The sequence below is a fragment of the Columba livia genome, chromosome 4, assembly GCF_036013475.1.
Source record: "Columba livia isolate bColLiv1 breed racing homer chromosome 4, bColLiv1.pat.W.v2, whole genome shotgun sequence".
Taxonomy (NCBI): domain Eukaryota; kingdom Metazoa; phylum Chordata; class Aves; order Columbiformes; family Columbidae; genus Columba; species Columba livia.
In genome coordinates this window covers 67,694,516-67,706,718 of record NC_088605.1, presented here as the reverse complement: position 1 = coordinate 67,706,718, position 12,203 = coordinate 67,694,516, and the positions used below count along the sequence as shown (strand labels likewise).

General features: G+C 35.6%; 1 protein-coding gene across 2 annotated transcripts in view; it reads right to left on the bottom strand.

Annotated features, from left to right (window-relative positions):
• PRSS12 (serine protease 12) overlaps positions 1-12,203 on the bottom strand; it is a 45,537-nt gene that overhangs the window by 13,339 nt on the left and 19,995 nt on the right. For both annotated transcript variants that reach the window (XM_065062759.1, XM_065062760.1), the window contains exons 7-10: positions 11,826-12,022; positions 8,628-8,769; positions 2,435-2,640; positions 1,697-1,775 (exon numbers count right to left, since the gene is read on the bottom strand). In XM_065062759.1, coding sequence (XP_064918831.1) covers positions 1,697-1,775; positions 2,435-2,640; positions 8,628-8,769; positions 11,826-12,022 — 624 coding nt within the window. The remainder of the gene's footprint in view (positions 1-1,696; positions 1,776-2,434; positions 2,641-8,627; positions 8,770-11,825; positions 12,023-12,203) is intronic.

The following is a 12,203-nucleotide window of genomic DNA, read 5'->3' as shown; positions in this document are numbered from 1 at the left end:
TCTTTGACTGACTTACCTTACAAACCATGTTATTTACTGAGTAACAGTTGAGAATACCTTTATATTCCTGTAGCATTCTGAATTCAATTTAACAATGGTCAGATTACTTGTGCATCCAGCACTCTGAGTGCTTCCTTCCACTGTCAATTATTTTTATTTTCCTTTCTCGGATTTCATTAATTGTGCCAAAAACACATTCTATGGGTTCCTTGCCAAATACCATCCAAGTCAACAAACCAGAAATTTCCTGTTAACTGGATACGGGAAAGAAAGGAATTTCTTCAAAAGCTTGAACAAGTGTCCTTTCCTGTCTGTGTTAATATTTTTGTTGGTTCTGAACTGTTTGAAAAAGGAAGCTGGCAAATCAAGAGGTCTAAAGCAAGTGTAAAATCCACAAGTAATAGATTAGCATAATTTTTCATCCTGTGATCATCTGTTTTGTATAGTAGATCTGGGATACATATTTGCAGGACTATCAAGACAGGATGGATTATTTTTCACCAATCTATTAATAACAAATTAGCAAAATATGGAATCAGAGAAAGAGAGGGGGAGAGAGATGCACCTGTAAGCAACAGCAACATACAGGAACAAACAACCAGTAGGCTTAGGTATTTTCTGACTACTGTCAACTTGAATAGGTACAAGAGCTGCCCACAATCATCTAGTCCAGTATCCTATCTCAGAGTTCCCAGTGCCAAATGTTTTAAAGTAAGGTGAAGGAATTTACTTCCCATAAAGTGTAAAACAATTCAGAATATGGGATTTAATGTCTTTCCAAAATAGGGTAATTTGGACAGCTTTGGATTTCCTGGTATGTATGTAAGTATCTTGTTCCTTCTCAAACTTTGTCAGGTTCTTTGTCTTAATGAATTCTTTCAACTATGAGGTCTTCTTTTGACACTTAGTGTCTTTTTTGAAGTGGATTGATTTATGCTATGCAAGTACTTTGAAACAGGTTGCACAATGACATATAGTAATACTATAGATGCATTTTTTATGATTCCTTTCATAAGATTCAGTGAACAAATATTTATTTGTGGTTACTCACAAGTTAAGAAAATAAAGCCTGGGCTTCCTATCATAGCATTTAGTAGTAGTATTTAGTTAATCTATTTATATTAGGTGAGTGTAAATATGTCATTAAAAGCTAAGAACAAAGTGTTAACAAAAAGCCTGGTTGTACAGCTGTCTCATCATCAGAGAGGTGTATTTTGTGGAGGAAAATGAGATCTTGGGCAGTGAATGACCTCTAAGCCTTTCTTTTGGTGTAGGCAGCATTTAAAACTTTGTACTATACTCATAGCTCTCTTCATATAGCTAACATCCCAATATAAGATAACTTTGGAAAAAAGTAAAATGGCTATTTTAAAAGTAAGAAATTTAACCTAAGCAAGGACTAAACCTATAAGCATTACAGATTTTCAACTAATGCTGTAAGTATTTATCAATGAATATTTTTTAATTTTCTACCAAATTTGCTTTGAGTGTATTTCTACTTCTACCTCATGACAAGACCAGAAAGAAAAACAAACAAACAAAAAACCACAAACAAACCAAACAAAAAAAAAAACCAAAACAAAACAAAAAACCAACACCCTACCCCACCAAAAAAACACCAAATAAAACAAACCTACAATAGGAAACATGAATTCGGCAAATACATGTCTTTATATTGTCTTTACCAAATATTTACCGTAAAGAATTTTTCCCACCAATTATTCGCTTTTGTCGACGATGTAGTAACCTCAATCCACAAACAGAAGCAAGAGAATCTGAACCAGAAAGGGAGATGCAGACAGCATTAAACTCAAAATGAAAATTAGCCAACCTACAATGAGAATTAACTAAAAGAAAAACAAAAAACAACTAAGGCTGAAGTTATTCTGTTTCATGGTGGTTTTTAATAACCAAATTTTGATTGGGAAAAATACACTGAATTCTATCAGACTTAGAAATTATCAGAGATTGTGATCTGTGATCACAACAGAGCAATTTACATATTTGTGCTCTGCTCCTCAAGTGTAGGTGTTTTTATACGATTCTTCCTTCATGCATGTGGCAGCAGAACTTGGCATGCTCCATAGGTTTCCATCCTCAGCTGAAGATAAGCTATACCTTGAAAAGCTGAAAGTAGCTGTCTAGGTATTTACATTGTCATGTCCCTGGTAGACTTCAAGAAACATGGCTGCTGTAAACTATGCTAGACAAATAGCCTGTATCATTTGAGTAGTCTGTTATGATTCCTTTGCACAGCTGGCCCAGCAAGAAGATCACTGAGTGTAAGCAGAGAGGATTCCCACCATTTTTGTTTCCGTAATTCTTTTGGTATAGCTGTTTCCTCTGCAAGGTGGGATTGTTTACATCCGTCTGTTCCTACCATGACAGTTCCTCACCTAAACCCTTTGGTCTGCTACTCACAACAGGGCTTCACCTTTATTGCTGTTTACGGGGGCCATCTTGCTGAGGTGGTCACAGATCACCCCCGCGTCCTCGCTGTGCCGACAGTTGTGCATTCCAATGTCTTGTTTAATGCAGTCTGCCAAGGATCTCTCATTTCCTGTGCACTTCACGTTATCCACGTGGATTGGGCCTTTGCCCTCCCCAAAATATGCCATTGTCCTTGCTCTAGCTGGACCTCTGGAAACAGAGCATATATTTTTTTGATTAAACATTATTCTACATTTTACTCAACTGAAATATTTCAGAGAGTGAGCTGTAAAATGAAGACATTGAGATTTTATTCCAAGTCCTGTCACCGGTTCACTTGATGAGAACTTTTCTCCTTGCCTCTGTTACTCAGGTAAGCAGAAAAAAAAAAAGTGTAAGAGAATTGCTACAGTTCATTAACATTTAAATTGTACTTTTATGTTTTTATTTAGAAGGTTCTATGCAGTGTATTTTACATTGTAATGGCATTACAAATATCTATAAAAATACATGAAAGCTGCTTTTTCATAATCTCTTTAATCCTCATATAAAATCAGCATCTGTGAATGCTAAAAATAATTTGTTCTGGTTTGATTCCCTCAGAAGGATGGACCCGTCAAATACAGTATGCTTGTAGTGTAGTAGAAGCTATGATTTATAGATCTGTTAGATATTGATAGTTACTAACATATTTTGTTATCATACCATTTTTAAAGTGCACCCCACAGTTGAGTTCCAAAACTGCAACATAATTGGAGAGACTGAACCCAGTTCAGTCTTAGCACTCCCCTTTTCCTGGCAGGAGCACAGTACTCAGTGTATGTGTAGCATTTTCATACACAGGCCTCAAGGCATTTTACAAAAGATCAGTATGATACTCCTATTATTCTATAAGGATGAATATCAAACCTAAGTATTTACAAGTCAGACTTAGGACATTTTATAGCTTTTATGTAGTGCCATAAAGCTTCAGCAATGACTATAGTGTCAGTGGTCTGAATAAACTTGTTTGAATGATAAACTTTTTTCCCAAATGAGGGAGTGAATGAACAAACAAAATTGAACAAACAAACAAACAAAAACACACACCCAAAAAACCCACATGAATTTTGCATGTAAGCATCTCATTTGGTAAATTTTGTGATAGATTTTCTTTTTGTCATTACTTAGGATAATGCTTCTTAATATATAAATAGATGTTTTGTTGTATACAGTTTACAAGTCAGTTGCAGCACCCAACTGGCTGTACAAGGAAGTGGGGTGGGAAGCCACAGCTGCCTCTAGGTGTGTCTGAACTACAAGGTTATGTATTGCTTAAGAGCAATTTCCTGTTATTTTATTGTGATAAGAGTATATTGAATTCTAGGTAACTAAAATGTTGCACTATCTCACATATTTCTGTTTTAAAGGATGTGTTGTAATTGTGTATTCTAAAGGACAGTACTTCTATGTATACGAAAGGGCAACTGCATGTGCAATTAAATGCTGGAGTAGAGAAAGAGTTTAACAATGAAAACGTGTTAGGCAAGACGGTATTTCTCTCCCTTTAAACCTCTTTTTTTCTCCCTCTTTATACCTGCAGTGTTGGGGAAGATAGGTGACAACGGCATAAAGAGTTTATGTCTCTTCATCAGCTAGGAGAGGAATTTTGATTTGTCCTATCACTTTCAAAGCTTTGTCATCCTAGAAGTGTGACTGGATCAAACTCAAAGAATCCAGCCCTCAACTTCCTATATCCATATAATTCAAGCATGAAAGTAATACAAGCTTCCTCCTTTTTCAGATTTGCACATAGAAAGCCTTGCCTGTTTGGATTTTTTTACCACGTATTGACGGGTAGGTGGGCAGGTTTTCTAAGTAGGGAACGTTGGTTTGAATGCATGAATTGTAAAAAGCCAGGAAAGGGAAGCATGTAAAACATCTGAGATGATACAACAAGGTCAACTGTCCTTACACGTTTTTAATTTCTATGGCTGGCATGTATTTACTAGATAATCCAAAGCCTATCTGACTTTGGAACTAGTATAGGACAATGTTTGCCTAATGAGTTTAGTATTATTTAACTTGTCAGTCGCAAGCAACACGTCTCATCTCCATCCAAATATTTTTCTTTCGTAGATGGTACTCTGATTAAAGATAACTACAATAAAATGTCAAACTCTCCAAAACCTGTGGGCAGCTGCTGTGTCCATGTATGGTATTACGAAACAGTGAGACAGTACAGACACTAGTTGCAAAATCTTACCTCATTTTGGTATCTCTATGTCAAAAAAACACAGTTTCTGCTTTAGGGCATTGCTCTGAAGTTCCTCAGGATATTGAAAACTACTTTGTTGTGAATCACCACAGTAAGCTTTCCCAGAGAAGTATTTATTGTAGTTTAGTATATAATTGTCTCTGCAGACTCTTATCAGCTACTTAATAGGGCCACTGCCTCCACTGGCTTACCAGATAAATCTCAAAGAATATTCTGACATCTGTGAGGTCACATGTGTAAATATTTTAGGTTGAAAGAGATGTAGAGAGACAAAGATGGAGATTACTGTGCATCAGTAATCTCTCAGTTTGCTTCTACCTGCTATGAAACATCTGCCCATACCCACTCTTAACAAAAAAAACCCCACTGTTTAAATAGAATATCTATCAGGAAACAAATGTAAAAATCATTATGTTCTTGGACAAGGAGTGCAGCTTAATGGAAAAAAAAAAATCATATAATTGGGAAATCTCTACATGCAGAAGCGTTATGTCTTATGTGTGTGTTACGTGCTGGAATGTGCTCTTATAACTGGTTTTAGTGCAGCATTAACAAAGGTGTATGTGTCCTTAATTGCTGCTTTCCAAGCCAGCTATTTAAGCACAGATGACCATCAGAGAAACATTTTTGCTTGCTCAGATCTGTCCCTAGGGAGAAGGGTGGATTCAGGTCTTTTCTCAGACACAAAGCCATACACGATAACTTGCTGAGCTCTTCAGATGCAGTATTACCGTTAGGCATAGTATGATTAATCAGGAAATCCAGTTGATTAGTATGGATGGCCAGCTACCCTACGTCTATTTCTTTTTCCTGTAGTAGATAATGTTTTGAGCACTAATGGCAAGATATTTGTTCATTTGTTGTGTGCATATGCATGTGTTTGTATGTGTGTTCTTATAAGCCTGTCCTAAATGAAAGGGGTCCAGTGTTACTGGGCCACTTGGTTCACTAAAATGCAAGAGCTTCTAAAGCCCTCTTTTGCTCTTTACTCATTCGAGCAAAATACTTCTGTACTTTAAACCAAATCACATAGTAGATAGTTCTTCAGAAAAGGTGTGTGTTCTCTTAGTGCTTATCTTACTACAAATATACTTTGATTAGGGTGCTGTTAGTTATTTTTATGTTTTCCTGACTGGTTTTAGCCAACAAATCACGTTGTTTTCTAATGTTCTTTATATTATGTTTTACTAACATTAATCATGGATTTGACAAACTGGCTTAATCTTTAAAATTAGTGTTTCCTTGAACCTAGTCATTTTGCCGATTCAGGAATTCTCTTGTTCCAGTCTCAGAAATGAACCCTAGTAAATGGCTGAGAATGTTCCAAAACAGGATTTTGTAAAAAAAAAAAATGTACAGACAAGCATTGACACTGTGAATAACATATACAGGAAAAAATCAGTCTGTTTTCTCAGTGTTTATCCTTTGCTTACACAAGTCTTCTTTTTAAGGCGGTCTTTTCTTCCATTTGAACTAATAAACGTGTGGGTTTGTGTTTTGGGGTTTGGGGGGGAAGTGGTGGTTTTGGTTTTGGTTTGGTTGGTTGGTTGGTTTGGTTTTCCCGAGGAATGTAATGTGGATCCAAGTGGATTAAAAACACAGTAGGAAAGACTTGGGAATTAAACAGTCTTAATGAAAACTGATGTCAACTTCAGTATTAGGTGCTTTTTGAGTTCCTCCCTGGAAAAGTTCATAATGTGTTTATTCCTAAAGAAATAATATTCATTAACCCTCAAGCTCAGGTGCATGAACCCAGAAGCCCCAGCCTTGCTTTGGAACAGCCAAGTCACTACTGAATGTACTACGAACTTCAGCAAAAAGATCTGTGCATGAACTTCTAGGCCCAGAAGCAATTCCAGCTCATCAGTGCACATAATGGCATACTCAGGTTTGTGGAATGCAACTGTCTAGACATAGGGTCACCAAGATCTAGCATTTCCGACAAGCTCTCCCAGTTTCTGGAACCTAATTTTAGACTTCTAAAACGTGTCTGTCTTTAGTCCTTCAGGAAACGTGTGTTGTAATGTATCCTATAATCTTAACCCCCCTGTTCTGACATGACACAAATTGAGAATCCAGCCAACTATCTGTCCTTGCGGAGATTTAAAAACAGAAGGTGGGATTAAGTGGTTGAGTTTGATCATCTGAGACACATAAAAGGCCAGAGAGTCTAAGGGTGAGTGATTCCGTGAGAGATAATACAAGTCAAGTTTTGTAGTTTTGAAGACATAGTCTACTACTACTTATAAATATGTTTTACTATAAGAATACCAGAAAGTTTTTTAAAAAGCATTATTATGTGTTCAGATATAATCTGATGATTTTTGGTTGCACAAACTTTACATTGTTAGATACGACAAAGAGATAACATGATTTGTATTTCTTGAGCTGAAATTTCTTTAGAGATACACTCAGAGAAGACATTTCACCAGCTTCCTTTTGTGTTTCACTAATATTCTGAATATTTTTCAGCTCATAATAGTTCTGCTTCTTATACGTCTGTCTTATAGATGTTGTATATTTACTGCTCTTAAGTATCCAAAAAAAAAAGTGCATGTGAGTGATGTAAGCCTGATTAAGCGACGTGGTTCAAAAGTCACACAAATACATTGCAGTGATTTTAATTAGAAGGTGTTTTTGTCCTGTCAGGTCTATTCCTATATTAAATTAATCTAATTCAAATTACTCTCATGTAGGCTGAAGCCATAATCATTTGTATAACAGTTTTATCAAATCTCCAAGATACATTGAGTCAAGCCAGATCAGTAAATGAACCAAAAAACCCATGAAACAAGGTATTCAGCAGCTGGTGTGCCTACGTCTGAATCTACAGACCTCATATCCACACCTTGTGACAGTGGACACTGACCTGTTGCTATTAATATATTCCATTACAAATTTTAACAGTTATGTTAGAACCTATAAGGATTTCAAAGTAACAACATGCAAAATTATACCTTTCGATGAAAACAGATCAAGAGCTCTTTAAAACAATACAACCATTATCCCTGAAATTTTAGCAAAATTCCAGACAATTTCAGTAAACTGGTAAACCAAGTCTATATTCTGAATATTTGTATTTTATTTGTTAATATAATGAAAAAGGCATTTTAAATTCCCTATTTTTTTAATCTATACTGTTACATCAAATCACAAAAGCACTAGTATTTACGTACCTTAAGTTTTTCTGTGTTGACTAATGACGACTCAATATCAAAATTGTTATATGAATGAAAATTGTCGCTTAAGTATGGGGAAACAGAGCTCTGACACAAAATCAGAAACAAAACTGAGAACCTACATAGTTCACAGAATATGTAATCATCTGCGTTATTCTAGATGTCAATATTAGTTTCCCTCATTTTTTCCAAACTAGAAATTTCACTCTTTTTAAAAAATGTTTAGAAATCTGAAAACCAAAGGTGAAAGAAGTAAATTAAGAACAGTTTGAGGGACAAAGAGCACAGAGCAGATACACTAAATCAAATTATCTTCTAGGTTACATTAGTGCAACTAAGCGTAAAAAAAAAATAAATTGGCATATTATGTTTCTATCATATAGACATACAGCACCACAAGTGACAAATGAAATATAGTATTTAGTCAATAGGTTAATAATTCAGAATATTTAGCTTCTTAAACAAATATTTAATGAGTAGCATTAACTTGCGTTTCAGTTGGCAGTCAGACTGTGATATGACTGTAATATTAAAATTCCTTTTCCCATTTATGCCAGTGAATGAATACTCTGTTTGAAGACAGAGCCTACTACTACTATACAAATAATATAAGTGCACTTTTCTACAAGAATGCCAAACAGACAAGTTTTAAAAGGCATATAGTTATCAGACATAAGTTAGTGATATTCAGTTGCAAAAACTTAACATTTCTAGATACAGCAAACAGATAACTTAAGAAACAGCTTAATGAGTTTTCTTACTTGTAGCCAAGCTGTCGACAGACTACAGCGGCATCCTTATCAGACCATCCATCATCACAAATTGTGCCCCACTGGCCATTGATAAAAATCTCTACACGTCCTTCCTTCTTATTCTCACCATCCATCAGCCTGATGGGAGGGCCTGGTAATAAATTACTGCTGTCAACTCACAACAACAGAAGCAAATGCAAGAACTAGTACTTTAAGTCATTTTCATCAGGTTCAGTATATAGGGTCAACTGATGTTTATGTTCAACAAACCTCACGTCAGCTGTTAAAGTAGTAATATTTTTCCTGGCTGGCAAAAGGAAGCAATTTGTACAAATTGCATGACATGAAATAGTACTGTATTTTGAACTTCAGAGTTCATCTCATTCCTTCATTTCATGCAAATAGGTGGCACAGCTCAGAATTTGACCATATTGGGCACAGAACAATTCTCCCCATGATGGCAGAAAACATCCAAAATACCTTTGATATGATACAAGCTGGACGGGTTTTCTTTGCAGAAATTTTATGTATTAGTTATATCTCAGTTCACAAATCCATTCTCAAACTGCAAAAAAGTGCAACATTGTGTTGAACTTCAGTTATTACTTGCTCATCATGCATGCTGGTCTGTAGAGTACTTTCTGTGATAGCATCGTGTTCTACAGCTTGTTATTCTAGACTGATGTGTGATAATTTTTCTAGGATTTTAAATTGATTTCTTATTCAGATATGTTTATAATACAGAATCTCACTCATGTGGATTAGTTTGCCTTAATTAATCTTGGCTTATTCAGTGCTTGCCCTGTGGTTAAATTTTGAATAATTAAGCAAAGAATGTATTTGATTCTTAGTTAAGACTCCTTTATAGCATACTAGCAATGCAAGTAGCCTTAAAACAGTTATGAATTCCTCTGAGGCCTCCTTAGAGTGTTGAAGTGACAATCACCTTCTAAATTGTCATACTTTATAATCCTTAATACACTAATTAGAGGTTCTTTTTAGAATAACTGGAAAGACTGTTCCTTATACTTCTAACCTGTTCCTAATATCTTCTAACCCTGTAAGGATGAGAAATAAATTAATTATGCTCTTAAATAAAGCAATATCTTGCAACATTTGCCTTTGAAATTTAATTTAGATTAAATAGGGTCTGAATAACTTTTATATACCAAACCTTACTCTGGATCAGAGCTACTTAAATCTGGCATAATTCATTAAAACTTCTGAAACCAAAACTATAGTCTGTTTGCTTCAAATGTAATTTAAGGCACATTTTTTTTATACTGGAGTTCATACTGTCTGGACAGTGACATGAATTAGCTTCACAATTTAGCTACGTTGTCATGATCTTACATAATAAATATTGTTGTAGTTATTGTAGTGCATTGTATCTCATTTTTAATGTTTGTTAGTGTCTGTATTTCCTCAATTCATACCATCTACCATTTTTTTCACTGAATGCATCCTTACAGGGAGAAAAAAGGCTTTTTCAAATGCTGTGAGGTAAATAGTAACAATAGAGTCTTTGTCTGCTTTCCAGTCAGAAACCTTGTAGGAAATGTCAGATAAATTATCTTCATTTGTTTGTTGAAATGATGTGTTATTCTTGAAGTATTTTTACCCAGCTAGAGACATGGGATACAGTATATCTATTTTATGGTTACCTCATCTTCTTGTGGTTTAGAATATATATATATATATTTTTTTTTTTTTATTGAGCACAAAATTAATAGAACCTTCCGGTAATGGGGGATGTGAGAATGTTACCATATGGATGCATTTAAGTGAGCCAGACCTCCTTCAGCTAAGATTATATTTTATAGGAATTTGAGCAAAGCAGCACAGATGGTTTGCATCTGTAAAGACAGCAGTCATGATTTGAATTCCTGTTATTTTTGGTCTGGGAAAATTATTTCTTCTAAATGTGATTTGACATCATCTACACATAATGGAACTGTACTGCAACAAAACCCATTCATTGGATTGCGAGAGGTCAAAAGGTTACAAAGGAAAAAACTATAAAGAGGGAGAGACTAGAAGAGTACATGTGGAAGTGCTGACTGTTGATGTACAGGTAGCAATGTTGGGCACTAAATGTATGTCTTAGCTTGCAGAATAGATCTTCGCTCTGTAATTTCCAGAGAACTTCAGGCACCCAGGCATACAAATCCATTAGATTTCAGTAGAAGCTGGGAATCTGCCTCCACTAGTTTTAATTCTAGATGTCAAAATCAACTAAAATATACTTGGTTAAACTAAAGATTATCAGCAACAATTATGTGAAATGCTGCATACTGACAAGCTACAAAATTTGTATGTAGCAGATCTAAAACATGAAACTGGTTTTCAGAATTGCTGAGCAACCCATTGTTCCCCTGCAGTTTTTACTGTGCATATCTGATAGCCAGAATTCTTAATTATCTACATGTAGATTTAGGAATCTTTGAAATTAATTTGTACATATTTTGTTCTACAATACCACTATGCTATGTAATTAGAATTTGTCTCTAATTTTTTTTCTTATCTGCCTTTTCGTTCTTTTTTCATACAAGTCTGCAGGCTTTTTGATATTGGAACTGGCTCTTTGATCTGTGTTTGTGGTATCATTCTGTCCTGGTCAGCAAGCGGGACCCATTTACCCAGGCACAATATGAATGATACTCGATAGTAATACAGAAATAATTGCCTGCTTCTCGCCCTTCTTCTTGCTATCTCTGAACTTCTCCTCTTTCTCGATGTCTCTCTTTTTTCAGGTTGTCTGTATGTAAGGCCATAGGAGGATATACTATTGATTTATATTTCTCAGTGCTTGGGTATGTCTCCAACTTTTGACAGCATGAGACAATTAGAACTTGGAGTGTGGAGTCAAATGCACTATACCATTAGGAAATGCTGAATAGGTCAAAAATCTGGTGAAGACTGAGACAACAGGATCTCTGGAATCTGACTTTACTACTTTACAAATTTTTGCTGATCTTTAATGTTCTGACATTCTGTGATTCTGTGATTCTCTATGTTTCTTTAAGGAAAGCCTGATTATTTCCTATGATCTTGAGGAGAAAAGGGAGCTTTTTTCCCTTCCTGTTCCTTCTTTGGACACATCTGCCAAATACTGAGATTTTAAGCATCCTTAAGTACACTGTACTTTGCTCAGATCTGCACCTACTGCAATACTCATACTGTGACTTTACCAAAGTAATACCTTACCAAGTGAAAGTTTATGGCTGTCGTTATCTGGGTGGCAAATGAGTCTGACATCCTCCTGATGGTTACAGTCGTGCTTTCCCCACTCTCTCCTTGAGCACTGCAGAAGGTTTGTCTCCTTCCCTGAGCAGCTGACATCATCCAACCAGATAGGCCCAGAGCTTCCTTCTGAGTAGCTCTCAGGTGCACTTTTTCCATACCTGCATAACGAATGTGTATATATAATGTTTTGGTCCACACTGATGAGAGGGCATGTGATAGTTAAGCACAAGAAAGGAAATAAAATATCTCTGAAGAAATAAAGGTTGCACGAGCAATAACAGTAAACAGTGTTAACCGTGATAGAGTAGGTTCAGTTAGCATCAAATTCAACGACAGCAC